The 16,910-nt window shown below is 38.5% G+C and overlaps 1 protein-coding gene and 1 pseudogene across 4 annotated transcripts in view; one reads left to right on the forward strand and one right to left on the reverse strand.

Annotated features, from left to right (window-relative positions):
- Positions 1-16,910, reverse strand: part of PHACTR2 (phosphatase and actin regulator 2) — a 353,184-nt gene that overhangs the window by 155,047 nt on the left and 181,227 nt on the right. The window contains exon 1 of one of the 4 annotated variants that reach the window (XM_020972466.2): positions 13,009-13,353. The exons of the other annotated variants lie outside the window; for them this stretch is intronic. Coding sequence (XP_020828125.1) covers positions 13,009-13,054 — 46 coding nt within the window. The 5' untranslated portion in view covers positions 13,055-13,353. Of the gene's footprint in view, positions 1-13,008; positions 13,354-16,910 lie in introns of those variants that run through there. 4 annotated transcript variants of the gene reach the window in all.
- LOC110198262 (dihydrolipoyl dehydrogenase, mitochondrial pseudogene) overlaps positions 13,113-16,910 on the forward strand; it is a 145,546-nt pseudogene continuing 141,748 nt past the window's right edge.

The raw sequence follows: 16,910 nt of genomic DNA on the forward strand, positions 1-16,910 counted from the left end.
TAAAAAAAACATGTTTCAAAATGACTATTAATCTTGAGCCAAGTCCCAAAGGAAAGGAGAATAAATTTGAAGGTTCAGACCAGGACCTAATGGTCTCAATCTGGGGTAGAATCTTGGTAGTCTTACCTTCACAATATCCCTCCTATGCCTCCTTGTCTCCACTCACATCATCCCTTCTCTCTCACAGCTGGACTAAAGCAAGAGTCTGCACATGGCTCTCCCCACCTCAAATCTCTCCCCACTACAATCTACCCTTTACTAATCTGTGAACTCTCTCTCATCCTTTACTAGTAGTCTCTACTGAAGTGACCCTACTTCCTGCCAAAACTAATTGCTCTATCTTCATGTACTCTTGATTCCATCTTTTTTCCATGGCCAAAGAAATCTTCCTAAACCACAGTCTTGATCTTGTGAATGCCTGCCCTCCCCATTCCCCCATTCAATAAACACCAATCACTTCTTATTACATCTAGGATCAAAATCTTGTGTCGCTTTTAAACCCCTTCAAATCTGGCCTGTTCCTATCTTTTCCTTGCACACAACAGTCATTGAGTGCTTGCTCAATTGAATTAGAACCTATTCCTAAGCCAAATAACTTAAATCAAATGATAGCAGATATATTTGTCTGCATCCACAGTAGATCTTTCCACTCTAGAAAAGTGTAACAGCTAGTATTTGTATAGCACTTAAAGGTTTACAAAGCACTTTACAAATGTTACCTCATTTGATTCTCACAACTCTGGTGGTAGGTGCTATTAATTCTTGTTTTACAGATAATGAAAAGGAGGTAGAAATAGAGCTAAATGATTTGCCCAGGGTCAGACAGGTAGGAAGTGTTTGAATTCAGGTCTTCCAGACTCCAATTCCTGAGCTTTACTCACTGCACCACCCAGCTGCTAAAAAGAAGGCACACCATCCTATCTATACAAAAGACATGTGGGCTCAATGTCAGTAGGGAATGATCTTCAAGTTCTTTAAAGAATAGGGGGATTGGATTTGGGGTTGATTGATCCCCTCTTTCTTTTTAAACTACCCTTCTTATAAGGGTATATCTAGCAAAGGGAAGAGCCAGTCACTCCTTTGTAGTTGTATTACCAGCAAATAGTAAATGCTTAATAAGTGCCTTTTCCTCATTAATTCGTTCATCTAACTGATCTTAATAAAATGTCATCACTCAAATGTCAGTAGCACTCTTCTCATTTGCTACCCAACATTGCCCCCCAGCCCCTGCAATTCCCGTCTGAACTATAATTAAGGGACAGGAGAATAGAGGAGATTTTTCTGGGAATTTACATGAATGAAATAACCTTTAAAATGGAAATAAACAGATAGGCAAGTTTAGAGAAACAGCCAGTGAATGTCTACATGGCACTGACACAAAGCTAAACATCTAGATACAGCAGGGAATGGGAAAGTTGATATCTTCCCAACTTTTGGCAGAACCACAATTTCCATGACACCATGAAAGAGCTATCAGTCCTCACCAAGATCTTCCTATAGGAGCAGCACCAGGACAGAGGATGAAAAGTAATCAATGGAAATCAGGAAAACAAAGTATCCTGGTCATAAATTAGTTGTTTTTTTGTTTGTTTGTTTGTTTTTCATTTTGACCCTCCAGATAACTAGGAGGATGAACTCTTAAAATAACCCCCCTCCCTTGGATGCCTTACTACTCCTAAACTACTCTACATGATGACCTTCAGTCATCATGGTATTTCCCCATGTCATCACCTCCCCTCTGTCTCCAATCTCTACCTCTTATTGAATAAATTTAATCCTACATTATTCACTGCTCTCGAATCCCTTGCTCCCCAGTTCTATTGTCAATCATATCTTGCCAAACCCCAGCCCTGAATTATTCCTACCATCCTCTTCCTTTGCTTCTACTTGTATGCTTTTGAGTGAAGCTATAGGAAGTCAGGAAAACATTAACTGGGGCTCAAACACATCAGGAAAACAATGACTGGTTCTCATACAAATTTATGTTATCTAATCTTAACTGGCTCTGCACAGCAACAAAGCAACCCTCCCACTCCTTCCTAATTTATTTTGTATCCTACTCTCCACAATGGCTATTCCAAACCTTCCCTCAACATACTTCTCACAGCACTTCCTCATTCCACCACCTCAGATGAAGACCCAGTCTCATACTTCATGGGGGGGGAGGGGAAGAAGCCCTTTACATACAAAAAACTCCCTGTCCTTCCCTCCCTTGAGTTGGGGGGAGAGAGACATGTCATATTCCCTGCATCAACTCCAACTTTCCTCCTTTACTAGTCTCTAATAAAGTGACACTTCTTCCTACCAAGACCAATAGCTCTATATTTATGTATCCTTGATCTTCTCCAAGCAGATAGTCCCCACAATCATTCCTTCTCTCTCTAATCTTCAATCTCTCTATATCTATTGGTTCCTTTCCTGGGGCCTACAAACAGACCAAATCTCTCCCAACTCCCAAAAAAATCCTCACTGGATCCTACCACACCCAGTAGCTATTGTCTTTAATCTCTTCTCCCTTTTTCTGAACTCCTTGAAAATACCTTGGACATTGCACATCTCTACTTCCTCTTCTTTCATTCTCTTCTAACTTTTCTGAAATTTGACTTCTAACCTCATCATTCAATTGAAACTCATCTCTCCTAAATTACTAACAATCTTTTAACCACCAAATCTAATGGCTTTATCTCAATCCCCATCCTCCTTGACCTTTCTACAGCATTTAGCACTGCTGACTAGCTCTTCACAAATATTCTATTCTTGCTGGGTTTTTATGACTGGCCTCTCCTCCTTTTCCTCCTCTCTGACCTGCTCTCCTTTACTGGATCACCATCCATATCATTCCCATTAACTGTGGGTGTATTCCAAAACTTTGTCCTGGGCTCTTTTCTCTTTTCTCTCTATATTTTCTCATTTATCGTACTCATCAACTCAGTTTAATTATAATCCATATGTAGATGATTCCCAAGTCTACCTAACTGGTTCTAGTCTCTCTCCTCAGTTCTAGTCTTGAATAAAAAATTAAATTAAATTAAATTAAAACTCTTTAAAGACACTAGTGTCCTTCAAGTCACCCAGGTTTACAACCTGGGTGTCACCCTCAACTTGTCATCCTCCCTTAACACCTACTTATCCAATCAGTTGCCAAATTCTGTCCTTTTCATACACTTTTCATGTGTCCCTATCTTTCAACTCATAGAACCATTACCTTAGTTCAGTCCGTCTTAATCTCCTGCCTGTATTATTTCAATAGCCTCTTATTTTGTGCCTCCATCAAACATCTTCCCTCTCTAATCCAGCCTCCATTTAACTGCCAAATTGATTTTCCTAAAGCCAAATCTGACCATGTCTCAGAGCCCCCTACTCAAATTCCAGTGGCCCTCTATTATCTCCATGATCAAATACAAATTCCTCTGTTTGGCATTTAAAACTCTTCACAAGCTGGCCACCTCCTCTCTTTCTAGCCTTTTCCCACACCGATCAACTTCATACACACTTCAGTCGATCAATACAGGTAGGCACCAGCTGCTGTTCCTCACATAAAAAATTCCATCTTTGTGCCTTTGCCTTGGCCACCTCCCATGCCTGAAGTGCTCTTCTGAAATTTCTTCTCACCTCTACCTTTTAGAATCCCTGGCTTCCTTCAAGACTCATTTCATGTATAACTTTCCACAGCAAGCCTCTCCTGGTTCTCCCAGCTGCTAGTACCTTACCCTCTAAGGTTACCTAGGATCTACTTTGCATGTTATTTATCTATATATGTTGCTTTCCCCATTAGAATGTAAGCTCCTTGAGGTCAGGGACTGTTTTCACATTTCCTTTGTATCTCAAGTGCTTAGTTAAGATTGACACATAGTAAGAAGTTAATAAAATGTTTGTTGATTCAGTAGAATCATATAATATGTCAAATCAACTGAAAAAGTTTTTCAAGTACCTCAATTCCACTTTCACTAACTGAGCCCTCAGCAAATTCTGATCTTTCCAGGTACTGGCCTCTGGCAGCACTGTACTCATGCTCTCTTTATTCCAAAAGGCAATGAAATACATTGTACTTCTCCCCATTGCCTATTTAAAGTAGGAGTCATGGAATTTAGAATTAAAAATCTGAGATTCTTACTCTCTTGCTCTCCTATGGACTTTTGCGACAGCATTGGCTCCTGATGTACCTCACAACTCTTCCATCAACTTTTTCTCCTACCTCACTAAGGACAAAGATCAATTATCAGGTCCTTTTACTGATCCTTGTTCCTTCTATCCCCGAGTGTGTTAACTCCATTCTTACATACTCTTTCCAAGCAAGTTCCCTGACTTCAGTTGTCAACTTTTGGAAATGTCACCCCAGTCCTTATATCAAACTCTGAGCTCTTTCCTGAGCTTCAGTTCCACATCCAAATGCTTATTTGTACATTTCCAACTGAATGTTCGTTGGTTCCTCAGACTCTCCATGTCCCAAAATGAACTTAATATCCTCTCTCTAAAACCTTCCCCTACTAACTTCCTCATTTTTGTTAATGGAACAAGCATTCCCTGAATCATCCATCCTTTAAACACGTGTGTCATCCTTAAATTTTCCTCTTCCCTCATGCCTGACATCCAGTTCATGACTTCACCCTATTTCTACCCCAGAAATATTTCTCCCACTTGTTCCCTCCTCTCAATTCCCATTACCCCTACCCTTAATCAGGCCTTAAACATATAGCATCATAGGATCTAGAGGAGGAAAGGGCCTTAATGATCAATTTCAACTCCTTCATTTTCCTGATGAGGAATCTAGTGCTCAGACACACAGTGACAGGGGTAAGGTGGCAAAGACACTAAGCAGAATTTGAACTCAAGTCCTCTAACTCCAAATCCAGCGCTTTTTAGACTACTGTCATTGCCTCTTATTTGGTCTTGCTCTTCAAGGCCAATCCCTGCTGTTTCCTTTTTTGCTATGTAATTCCAACACAGCACTGGCAATATAGTATGGACTTAAGAGATGCTTGTTGAATGAATGATTGTTCTTCTTGGCTACAAAAGACTGACTAGGACCAGCAGATGCAGGTTATAAGAAAGATGGTTTTGGCTCAATTAAAGGAAGAACTTTCTAACAATTAGAGTGATCCAAAAGTGGAATAGGCTGCTTTGGGAAGCAGTGAGCTCCTTGATGCTAGCGGTCTTTAAGCAGGGGCTGGCTGACTACTTGTCAGGCATCCCATAGAGAGGATTCATGCTTCAGATAAGGATAGATTAAAAGCATTCTAATTTCCAGACAACTCTCTATTATTTTCTCCATTAAGACAAAAGAAAAAATAAAATAAATATGGAAATAGATAGCTGGTGTCAAACAACAGTTATATTCAGGTGAGAAGTAGACTTGGTACCTGCTGTCATGTCTTGCTGAAGTGACAGTTGGGAATATCTCACCTTCTCAAGAATTGAATTCCCTCTTTTCTTTTGTTTAAAACATCAACAACAAAAACACACTATGAGACACTAAATAGTACATAGCCAAATACTTAACCACTAGGTCCCAAAATCTTCTCTGCTTACATAGAAAAAAAATGAGATGAACAAGACTTAAAAGCCCTTTCAGCACTAAGATTTAGGATTCTATCAAAGTATACATACGTCAGAGAATATACACAATTTGCTTGCATGGTATGGTGTTATGCTGAAGGTTATTCACTCATCAACAGAGTTTCACAGAACTGAAAGAAAGACTATCTGTGACTTTAAAAAAACTCCAACTGATAAACAATTGTATAACAAGATTAATGGATAGAAATCACCAGCTGGGAATAAATGTTTTTGACCAAGATTTCTGAACTATGGAGGATCTGGACTCTGTCACTAATTGGGTGTGACCTGGAAAACTCATTTTACTTCTATTTCCTCTTCTGTAAAATGAGGATATTGGCTTTGTTTATCCTCCACATAGTGGTGAGACCAGTCCATCAACCAACAAGCATTTATTAAACAGGCATAATGATAGCACCTACCTCAGAGGACTGCTGTGAGGATCAAATGAGACAATATATATGAAGCACTTTGCAAACCTTATAACACTATTAAGTTAACACTGGGGATAAAAAAAAAGGTGAAAACTGGCACCTGAACATATGGAGGTCACATTCTAAGCGTGGCATTCTAATGGAAATACCAAAACTGGGCAGTTCCCCTTAGCTTTGTGGGGAGGGTGGGGATGAAGATAAAGAATGCAAGATGAAGTAGTGATGAAGAAAAAAAAGAGAAAAATAGGGCCAGAGCAATTAACATGGAAGATTTTTCAGGCATAAAGAAAAATGATCATACATTTTAACATAGTCTAGTAGTTCTACCAGCTCGTCAACAAGCATTTATTAAACATCTACTATGTGGCAGGGATTACACTAAGTACTAAGTATGCAAGAAAAGCAAAAATAATCACCTCCAGATAGAGATGATGAACTCAGAATGTAGTTTGAGATAGAGCTATATATAGATATATATGTAGAGATATACATACATACATACATACATCTATAATTATATTCCTATAGGAACATGGCCAATATTAGAATTAATTTTGCTTAACTATACACATTTGTAATGGGTTTTGGGTTGGGTTTTTTTTTTTGCTTTCTCAAAGGTGAGGGGACAGGGGTGGTGGGAGGGAAAGAATTCAGACCTGGAAACAAAATAAAATTGAATTAAAAGAAAAAGAGAAAAGCAAACAATAATTCCCACTGTCAAGGAACTCAAAGTCTAGTGGATGAGAAAACATGCTAACAATTATGCATAAACAAGATCTATGCAGGATAAATTAGAGATAATCAACAGAGGCACTAAGATTAAGGTGGATCAAGAAGAGTCCTTATAGAAGGTAAGATTTTGGCTGGTATTTGAAGGAATTCAAGGAGGGAAAGAGATAGAGAGGAGGAGGTAGAGAATTCTGAGCACGGATAGCTAGGCAGAATGCTGAAGAATTGAGTGACACTAGATCACAGAGAATGTGGATGAGGAGAGTAAGAAGACTTTAAAAGTAGGAGGAGGGAGTTTATAAAAGATTTTCTATACAAAACAGAAGATTTTATATTAGATCTTAGAGATGACAGGGAGCCACTGGAACTTATCGAATAAAAGGGGTGACCTTAGTCAGACCTGTGCTTTTAGGAAGATGAACTTGACAGCTGAGTAGAGGGTGTTCTGGAGTAGGAGGAGAACTGAGGCAAGGCAACCAGCCAGAAGGATCATTTATATTGTGCTTTAATGTTTACAGAGTATTTTTCTCACTACCCTATGAGATAGGAAGCGTAAGTCTCATTGTCCCCAATAACAGGGGACAACATGAGGAAAATGAGGATCACAGAGATAAAGTGATTTGCCCCAGTCTTATAGCTTAGTTAATCTCAGAAGCTTGGACATTAGTCCAGTTATCTAATAAATCTAAGACAAAATTTGTCAAATACAAATGTGTGCCGTGTCTGAGTCTTTGTGACCCTATTAGGGGTTTTCTCAGTGAAGATACTAAAGTGGTTTGTCATTTCCTTCTCTAGTTCATTTGACAGATGAGGAGTGTCTGAGGCCTGATTTAAACTCAGGTCTTCCTAACTTCTGGCCCAGCATTCTATACACTGAACCACCTATCTACTTCAGAATACAAATAGTTATATTATTTACTTTCAGTACAATTCCTCAGGGGACTTGGTGATAATGTGGAACAAACATTGGCTTTGGAAGAAACAGAGCATCTGGGTTATAATCCTGCTGCTGTCATTACAAACTGTGACTGTGTGTGTGTGTAAGTCAATTAACATTCCTACACCTTGGCCTTGGTTTCCTCTTCTGTAAAATAAGGGGATTAAACTAGATGACCTTTAAAGACCCTTCCAGATACAAATCTATGGTCCTCTAATAAATATGACTTCTGTTGCATGTTCAAAAACTTGTTATCTTCCCCTGTACACTATTCCCCCAACCTACCCCTATTCCGAACTTCTCTGCTTCTCTGGAAGGCACAATACTTTCAGTCCCCCAAGTTCTCCATGTCATCCTCAATTCCTCACTCTCCCACCCTCCACATATCCACTCAGCTGTCAAATGCTGTCACTTTTATCTCTATGATAATTTTCTCATATGTCCACTTCTCTCTACTCACCCAGCCAACACCGTGGTAATGATTATCTTTAGCATCTCCTTCCTGTACTATTTCAATAGGCTCCTAATTGTTCTACCCATATCAAAGTTTCTTCCCTTTCCCATCCTTCCTCCCCATAGCTGCCAAACTGATTTTCCTAAATCCAAATCTGACCACATCACTCTCTTCTTACTCAATAAATTTTAGTGGTTTCCTCTTTACCTTCAGCATTAAACATAAATTACTCTGCTTGGCATTTAAAGCCTTTCACAACTTTATCCCAACTTACATTTTCATCCTTATCACCAATACATTCACCCTACAGTCCAGCCAAGTTGGCCTTCCTGTATTAAATCTCACATTTTCATGGTTTTGCACAGGCAGCCTCCTTGCCAGGTACATAGTTCTTCCTTACCTCTTTCTCTCAAAATCCCTAGCTTCCTTCAAAATTCTACTCAAGCTCCCCATCTTCTACACAAGGACTGTTTTGACCCCTTCTCACATCACTGCCTCCCTTTCAAAATAATTTTTTATCTATTCTGTTCATCTATATATGTTCCTTCAGGGGAGAATGTATGCTTCCTAAACAAAAGGGTTGTTTTCATGTTTTTTCTTGGTGTATCTCCAGTGCCTAGCAGAGTATGTGGCATACAGGTGGTGCTTGGCCTGTGCTTTTAAATTATGCTAGATTATGCATTCTGAATGTGTATTTCTAACATTCAGAGGAAACAGTGCAAAGTCAAGGAGAAAGATTTGATTCCCCTACAGAGTAAAGCAAATATCAATCATGTGCTCAGAACAGCAAAGATTATTTAGAGATTTACATTACATCTAGGAGCAGCTAGATGGCTTAGTGGTTAGACCCCTGAGCCTGGAGTCATAAAGAATGGAGTTCAAATTCAGCTTCAGAAACTGATTAGCTGTGTGATCCTGAGCAAATCATTTAACCCCTGTCTGCCTCACTTTCTTCATCTGCAAAATAAGGATAATAACAGCACCTCAAGGCTCTTGATAAAACCAATGAGATAATATATGTAAAGTACTTAGCAAACCTTAAAGTGATGTATAAATGCTAGCTTATTATTATTGTTATTACAATCATATATAAAGCACAACCTCCATCCTTAAAGAGTTTATCTTCTAATAGGATAAAACAAGGCATCCATATGAATCACTATAAGCCAAATTAGAAATGCATGCAAAGGGGTGATCTAAAGAGTTATGAAAAATTTGAGGAAGGTGAGAGGTCACTTCCAAGAGGAAGGGGGAGGAAGCAGGATCTGTCAAGAAGTGGAGTAATATGAGTTAGACCTTGAAGAAAAGGAAAAGGAATTTCAAAGGGATGAGAGTGGGGTATGAATGGAAAGTCCTTTCAAAGAATCATAGATTCAGAGCTGAAAAGAATCTGAAAATAACAATAATGACAATAGCTAGCATTTATACAGCATTTGAAGTTTTACCAACAGTTTGCATGTTATCTCATTTAATCCTCACCATAACCGTGAGATGGGGGAAGGAGAAGGAAATAGGCATTTTTATATAGTGCCTACTACTAGGTACTGTACTAAGTGCTTTGCAAATGTCATTTCATTCGATCCTCACAACCACCTTGGAAACTATTCCCATTTTACAGTTGAGGAAACTGAGGCAGTTTAGTGACTTGTTCAGGCTGGATTTGAACTCAGGTCTTCCTGACTCTGGGTCCAGTGCTCTATCCGCTGAGCTGTCTCACTTCACGTCTTTGAGGCAATTGAGTTCAGAGTAATGAGCAGAAAGCAAATGGGTGACCTATAATACCTCCCTGGAATTCCAGATTCAGTAACAGAAGGTTCAATGGGCTTTTTAAAAAATTCTAAGTGCACTATCAACTGTGGAGCACTGAAACAGATTTTCCATAAGCTAAGTGAAAAAGTCCAGTCCAGTCAATAAGCATTGACATTGTGCCTACTACGTGCCAGGTACTGTGAATGCTAAGGTCTGGGGATCTAAAGGGGCTGAGGGGGAGGGAACAAAAACAGTCCCTGCTCTCAAGGAGCTCACAGTATTTCTAATAGAGGAGACAGCATGCAAACAGCTATGTGCAAACAAGCTAGAAAAGATAAGGCTCTTCTTTGTATTTGTAATCCCTACCTGCCCTTAAAAGGCTTAAAAATCTATAGGGGCCTGGTTCCAAAGCAAACCAAATCCACAGCCAGACAGCTAATAAGGAATGAAGAAAATGCACTGGAAAGAGATAAGAAGGGAATGATCATTTATACAGTGCCTACTATGTGCCAGGCACTGTACTAAGCACTTTTTTTTACAAATATTATTTCGCTTGATCCTCACAACAACTGTGCTAAATAGACAACAAGGAATGAAGAAAATATACCAGGAAGGTATGAGTATTTATATAGTACCCGCTCTGTGGGTACTTGACACTGTGCTGACATACTGAGGTTTGCATATGTTACTCATTTGATCCTGAAAACAACCCTTGGAGGTAAGTGCCCCATTTTACAGTTGAGGAAACTGAGGCAGATAGAGGTGAAGTAACTTGTCCACAGTCTTACAGCTACTAAGTATCTTAGGATTCAAACTCAGGTCTTTTTGATTCCTAGTCTAGTGTACTAAAAACTGTGTCACCAGCTGCCTCTGACATGGCATATACAAGTTATGACACATAGCAAGCAAAAAGCTGGCCTAAAGCCATTTTTATTTAGGAGAGCATTGCAAAGTTACAGGGAAAATGAATAATGCAAAACTGATCTCAAAGAAATTATGTGGAATGAGATGATTGCTCTATGCCTGCAGACGTGTGATTTCAGAAATGAGTATTATTGCTCATTGAACATAACTTTGACTCTGCATGCCTGACAATCAGAGTTACCAGTCTACCTGTAAACAGCTGTAAATACTTTTATAAACACAGACCTGAAATTTAGACAGAAGTTATTCATTTTCCTGGGAGTCATTCAGCAGTAATAATCATTTCTATTTATTTGCAAATTATGTGATCTTTTGGTATAATCTTCTAGCAAGGTCCTACCTACTTTGACAACACATCACGACCTGAAGGTGACAGCATATTTCAAAGTATGCCTGAAGAAGACATATCTGGCAGGCCTAGAATGGGAACCCTGTGATAGACTAGGTGTCTAGCTGGGACCAGTGTAACTAATTCTGGAGAGCCTTCTCACCAGGCAGCCTAGAAAGCCATATACATTTCTTGGCTAAAAGGATTTTTGAACACCATCTACCAAAGTCATAGAGGAGTGCAATCTGCATCTATTGGTAAAGGAAATACATCACTGAGACTTCAGGGGTTTTTGATATATTGGTTTTATCATCAATTTTTATTAAGAATTCTGTTATTTTAAAGATTTGTGCATTTTTTGTTTTGAGAGATCCAGAGAGCACAGTAAACTTATTTTAAAGCACTGATTTAATTCAAGACTTCTTTATTGGAGAAGATGAAAAAAAGAAAAACATTGTATTACCCTGGTTTCCAAGGCACAAGGAGGAAAGAAGTCAGAATGCTTTTCAATTAAACAAAGGAAGTTACCTCACTAAGTGGCTTATTTGCAAAAATCAAAGGTGTTGTAAACAAAAGTCACAAGATTAAAGTGAGATGTCTTTGAAGCCACATGCCATTAAAACTGAACTCAACTACTAAGGAAACTGATTTTTTTATTTTACTTCTTACTTTCTTTGCAGAAAATTCATCATTCCTTTGGTACCAAGATAAGCCCCAAGAAAAAGTTTACAATACTTCAGAGAACTAAGCTGTGCCTTCAGGGATATAAACAACTCCACACAGAAAAGAACGTTACGGTGAAAAAATATATCTACAATTGGGCAAACAGATTATAAATCTTACTGGTATTGACTTAGAAATCTGTGCCTTGTCCCTTGGTCGTCTGCTCAAGTTTATCTTTAAAAAAAAAATTACACTGTCCAAGTATATCTATTCTAAGTTATCAAATAGGTTTCCAAGCACTTCTAAAATATTGAGCATAAAAATACCAAAATACTCTCATTTATTTATTTTCTCATTGTCGAACCACGAGGTTGTTTATCCCTACACAGCTGGGGAAATGCCAGATGTGCCTTCCTTCCCTTTTTTGTTTAAAACATACATACACACATACATACACACATACACAAACGCAGAGAACACTTGCTCTTTTTACGACCCAGAAATATATCGGACAATTCTAAGAAATCTACTCTAATCCTTAGCAATAAAAGCGATGAGATTTTTTTTTGTTTGAGTCTTGAAGCTAAAGTGTGTAACAAAATAACATCACATGAAGCAGTTCCAATTTTTATAACTAGCAGCTAGTTAAGATTGGCTACATAAAAGTTGAACTTTCAGTTACAATGAGGAAAGCCTAATCAGTTGAAACAGTTCAAAAAAAAAAGAATTCAGTTGTGGATTGCTATGTTGCTAGATTGCACACAAAACCACAAATAGGTTTTTTATGCTCCCTAAGTTTGTCACCGTAAAGAACTACACAACGTCTGGCTTTTTTTCACCGTGCTTTTGCGTGAATGAGTTCATTTCTGCTTTACCCAAATCAAATTATGTTCAGAAGCAACTCAAATACCCAATCGAGCAAGTCATCTTTCCCCCAAAAGGGAGTCTGTACCTTTAAGGCAAAAAATCGGCTATAACTCCCCCCAAAGGCATTCTACTTTTCTTTGACAAAGAATTGAGGATAGCTTCCCAAATCGGTTCACTGATGAGATTTAATAGGTCAGAGGAAAATCAGCCTGGTGAAGTAGTGTCGTTGCCCTCAATTTTACATTTGCTCAAGTGCGAGAAAACAAAACCGTTTGTAAAAAGCAGAAAGAGAGAGAGCGAGCTGCATCTGGCTGGCCAGCCCAGCCGGACAGACAGCTGGAGGAAAGAGGCTTCTCCCTCTACTCACCACTAGAACGTTGTTCAGACAGCGTGGAGACTGAGGTCTGGCCCATTTCTGCACGTTAGCCGGCCGCGGGCCAGCAGTCATGCAGTTCTCTTGGTCCTTTGGTCATGGATTCTCTCCCCAAGGGGCTTCGAAAGGTTCATTTCACCTTTCCTGTAAATGCGCTTTCTGGTCTGAGCTCCTCCGGCACCTCCCGCCGGCCTCTCACGTTTGTCTGAAAGTCCACCTCCTGCTGCAACCCAGCTCCGCTGTTCCTGTTCCACTGAATGCCTGTCATTCCTCTATGCAGATTACCCGAGGTCAAAGGTCGTAGGGAGGGAGTCCCTAGCTGGTACAACTAAACCAGAGTTTGCTCACTGAGCAGGACCCTCCCCTTTAACACAAAGGGTTCCAAGTTAACTGATCCTATAAGGCTTGAATGAAAAGAAATTAGTTATGGCACTTACGTTTAACAAATATGGTTTTTTTCCCTAAAGTTCTTATAGCCCTTGGTGTCCCCCTCCTCTATTTATCACGCAATATTACGGAGAGGTTAAGGAATTCCTTCTTTTTTTTTCTGGCCGTGTTTTTCCCATTTTAAAAAAAAAGTATCTCCCTTTAAAAATGCTGGGGAAAAAACTGCCTCTTTTAGGGAGTAACCATCCAGTATCTGAGTCAGGATTGGAGCAAATATGATTGGACTGGGAGAGAGAGACTATGTGGGGCTAACAAGTTAACTCACCTAGTTTTCGGCACCTAAAACTGAAATCTTTGCTTCTCCTACATCTTATATGGTACACTAATGAGATACTAAGACTAATTTACATTTCTAGAATATTTAAGAGTTTTACAAAGCACTTTCCTCAAAAATAATCCTCTGAAGTCAGTAAAGTACAAGTGTAATGACCACTGTTTAACAGACTAGGAAACTGAGGTTCATTAAGGATAAATGACTTGCCTAGGATCACATAGCAGAGCCAGCACTGAAATTCAGTTTCTCCTGACTCCAGTGTTCTTGCCATTAAACCACATTGCCTCTTGGAAGAAAAATTTAAGGAGCTTCAAAATATTCTGGGGGGGAGGGGGAGAAACCATTTTCGAATAGTTTAATACCAGCATTGTATGTAATTTAAAAAATAAAAAAACTTAGAAACAACTAAAAATCCAACAATAAGTGAATGGTTAAAAAAAAAACCGGGGCATGTTAAAGTAATTGAATGGTATAATGTAATGAAGATAGATAAGTAGGAGAAATGCAAAAAAATTTTAAAAGACCTTTAGCAAATAATATGAAGCAAAAAAAAAAGAATTAAGAATGATGTACTAGCTACATACAGAAAGAAAACTAGATTGAAAGGACAAAGAATTGTGATGGGAATTGAAGAGACTGAACTATTGTTAAAATAGTCACTAAGCAAAGTTTAGGTTGCACAGTAGTAGATAGAGTGCTGGGCCTGGAGTCAGGGAGACCTGAGTTAAAATGTGGACTCAGACACTTAACTAGATGTGTGACCCTGGGCAAGTCACTTAACCTCTGTTTGCTTCAGTCCCCTGGAGAAGAAAATGGCAAACCACTCCCCTATCTTTACCAAGAAAACCTCATGGACAGTAGGGTCCACAGGGGTCATGAAGAGTCAGACACTACTGAACAACTACACCACCACTGGGCAGTTAGGTGGTGCAGCAGATAGCTTCTTCCTAAGTTCAAATCTGGCCCTAGACACTTACTAGCTCTGTGATGCTGGACAAGTCACTTAACCCTGTTTGCCTCAGTTTCCTCATCTGTCAAATGAGTTGGAGAAGAAAATGGCAAACCATTCCAATGTCTTTGCCAATAAATGGGGTCACAAAAAATCAGTCATGATTGAACAACAACAAGCAAAATTTAGTTTTTTAAAGTTAATTTCAATATAGCTTTCAATATTTTCTCATTTGAAAGAATATAAGAAAATACTTGAACAAAAGAGAAAAAAAAGCAGAATCGTATATTTTACAATAGGAACTTGACCTAAAAAAGTGAACTAATGAATAGAGATCTATACCTGCCCATGATTTCCACTGTGATTATTGATTAGGTAGTGATCATCTTCCCAGTACTAAACAGAAAGAAGAATTAATCTCTTAAAAATATGTGATAAACTGTGATTAAAAGAGACAATGTGCATGAAAAATACAGCATATATTAGTACTCTGACACCCTAAAACTATGTATTATTTTATTATATTTTATCACATGTTGTATTATTAATATGTTATGATTTTTCTTGATTTAAGCTACTAAGAAATTTATATAATTGTAGAAAATACAAGAGAAAAAATAGTCCATAAATAAATCCTAAAATTTCCCAATATTTCTGCTCATCAAAGTAAAAAAGAGATCTGTTTTGTTTTGCCAAGCATAGCTGTCTTGAAAAATACCTTCTGTTTTTTCTTAGCTGTATCTATATGAAGCAAAGTGAAAAGATAAGCCAAATTTATCCAACTAAATCAGGCCAAAAGAACCTGCCTCCTTTTGTGATAAAGGCATTTTTTCCCCCTTGAGTTTTCAGGTTGTCTATCAATCCAACTTTAAAAAGTTTGATCCATCATTCACTTCGCTTGGGCAAGTTCAGATTGAAGGTCCTCTGCCACTTTTCATCAACTTGAGGAATTAGCCCAGATGTGAGTTCCAGACTAGGCAATCATCTTATCTCAATTTCAACCTATGTACATGACAGGCACCTCCTTCTAGGCAAAGAAATATATTTCAGAGCACCTGACTGTTCTCAAAGAACTCCAACACTACACTTAAAAGGACTGAAAGTGCTTCCGATTTCTATTCTCATTAATTTGACTTAATTGTGGGGGCAGTGGAAGGAGGGGGACCTGGATCTTTGAATCCAGCAGCTTGTCTGCCACTTTGCAGTCTTAGAGAGCTTACCTTAGAGTGGCTAAGTGACTTGTCTATCTATAAAGTTAGTCATTAAGCATTTACTGAGAGCCTACTGTGCACCAGGCACTGTCCTAAGTTCTGAAGATACGACAACAATAACAACAACACAGTGAAGTAGTAATAAGCTTCCTTTTATAGGCTCTACAACTATTGTATAAACTTCAATCTCCCATCTTTTATAGGAAACCTTTCTCAGTCCTTTTTAATTCTAATGCCTTCCTTCAGTTAATTATTTCCTATTCATCTTGTAGTTTGTTTACACAGATTTATTTACTTGTGATTTCCCCTACTAGACTGCAAGCTCCTTGAGGGCAGGGGTTGTGTTTTGCCTCTTTTTTGTATCCCCAGGGATTTGCACAGTTTGTAGGCACTTAGTTTATTGACTGATTAACTTCAAATTTCCAGAAAGGTGGGATAACCCCAGGTCTAGTACTCTAGGATTTGGTAAATATACATATGGATACCTCATACAGAACCCTTCGAAATTTTGTGAAGTTGATATTTCTCTCAGCCCCCCCCAAAATAAATAACTAAAAATAAAAATTCCTTCCTCATTTGGGAATACCACCAACCCCTTGATCATTTTAGTTGCCTTTCTCTGAACATTCTTCAGCTCAATTATGCCTTTAAAAAAATTGAGCACCCAAACTGAAAAAATAAAAAAATAAAGTATGCACTGAAATTCTAAACAAGGACAAGGCATTAGATTCTAATTTGTTTCTAATAACCTTCCCTAATGATATTAGTATTTTGTTCCCTTTTCTGGCCACAGCAATATATTATTCTTTCTCCAGAGTGGCTTCCAAATCCCTCTTCTGGATGTTAACAGCTTGAAACATGTCATTTATAAAAGAATAGTTTAGATTAGTTTTCATCAAAATTATCTTCTACTTTTCCCTCATCACATCTCATCAACTACTTTGCTGCCCACTCACAGTTTCATAATATTTCTTCAGGTTTATGCCTACTAGATTTAGTATTTCTGTCTCAGAAA

Source organism: Phascolarctos cinereus, unplaced genomic scaffold (genome assembly GCF_003287225.1).
Source record: "Phascolarctos cinereus isolate Bilbo 61053 unplaced genomic scaffold, phaCin_HiC Scaffold_5;HRSCAF=322, whole genome shotgun sequence".
Classification (NCBI taxonomy): Eukaryota; Metazoa; Chordata; class Mammalia; order Diprotodontia; family Phascolarctidae; genus Phascolarctos; species Phascolarctos cinereus.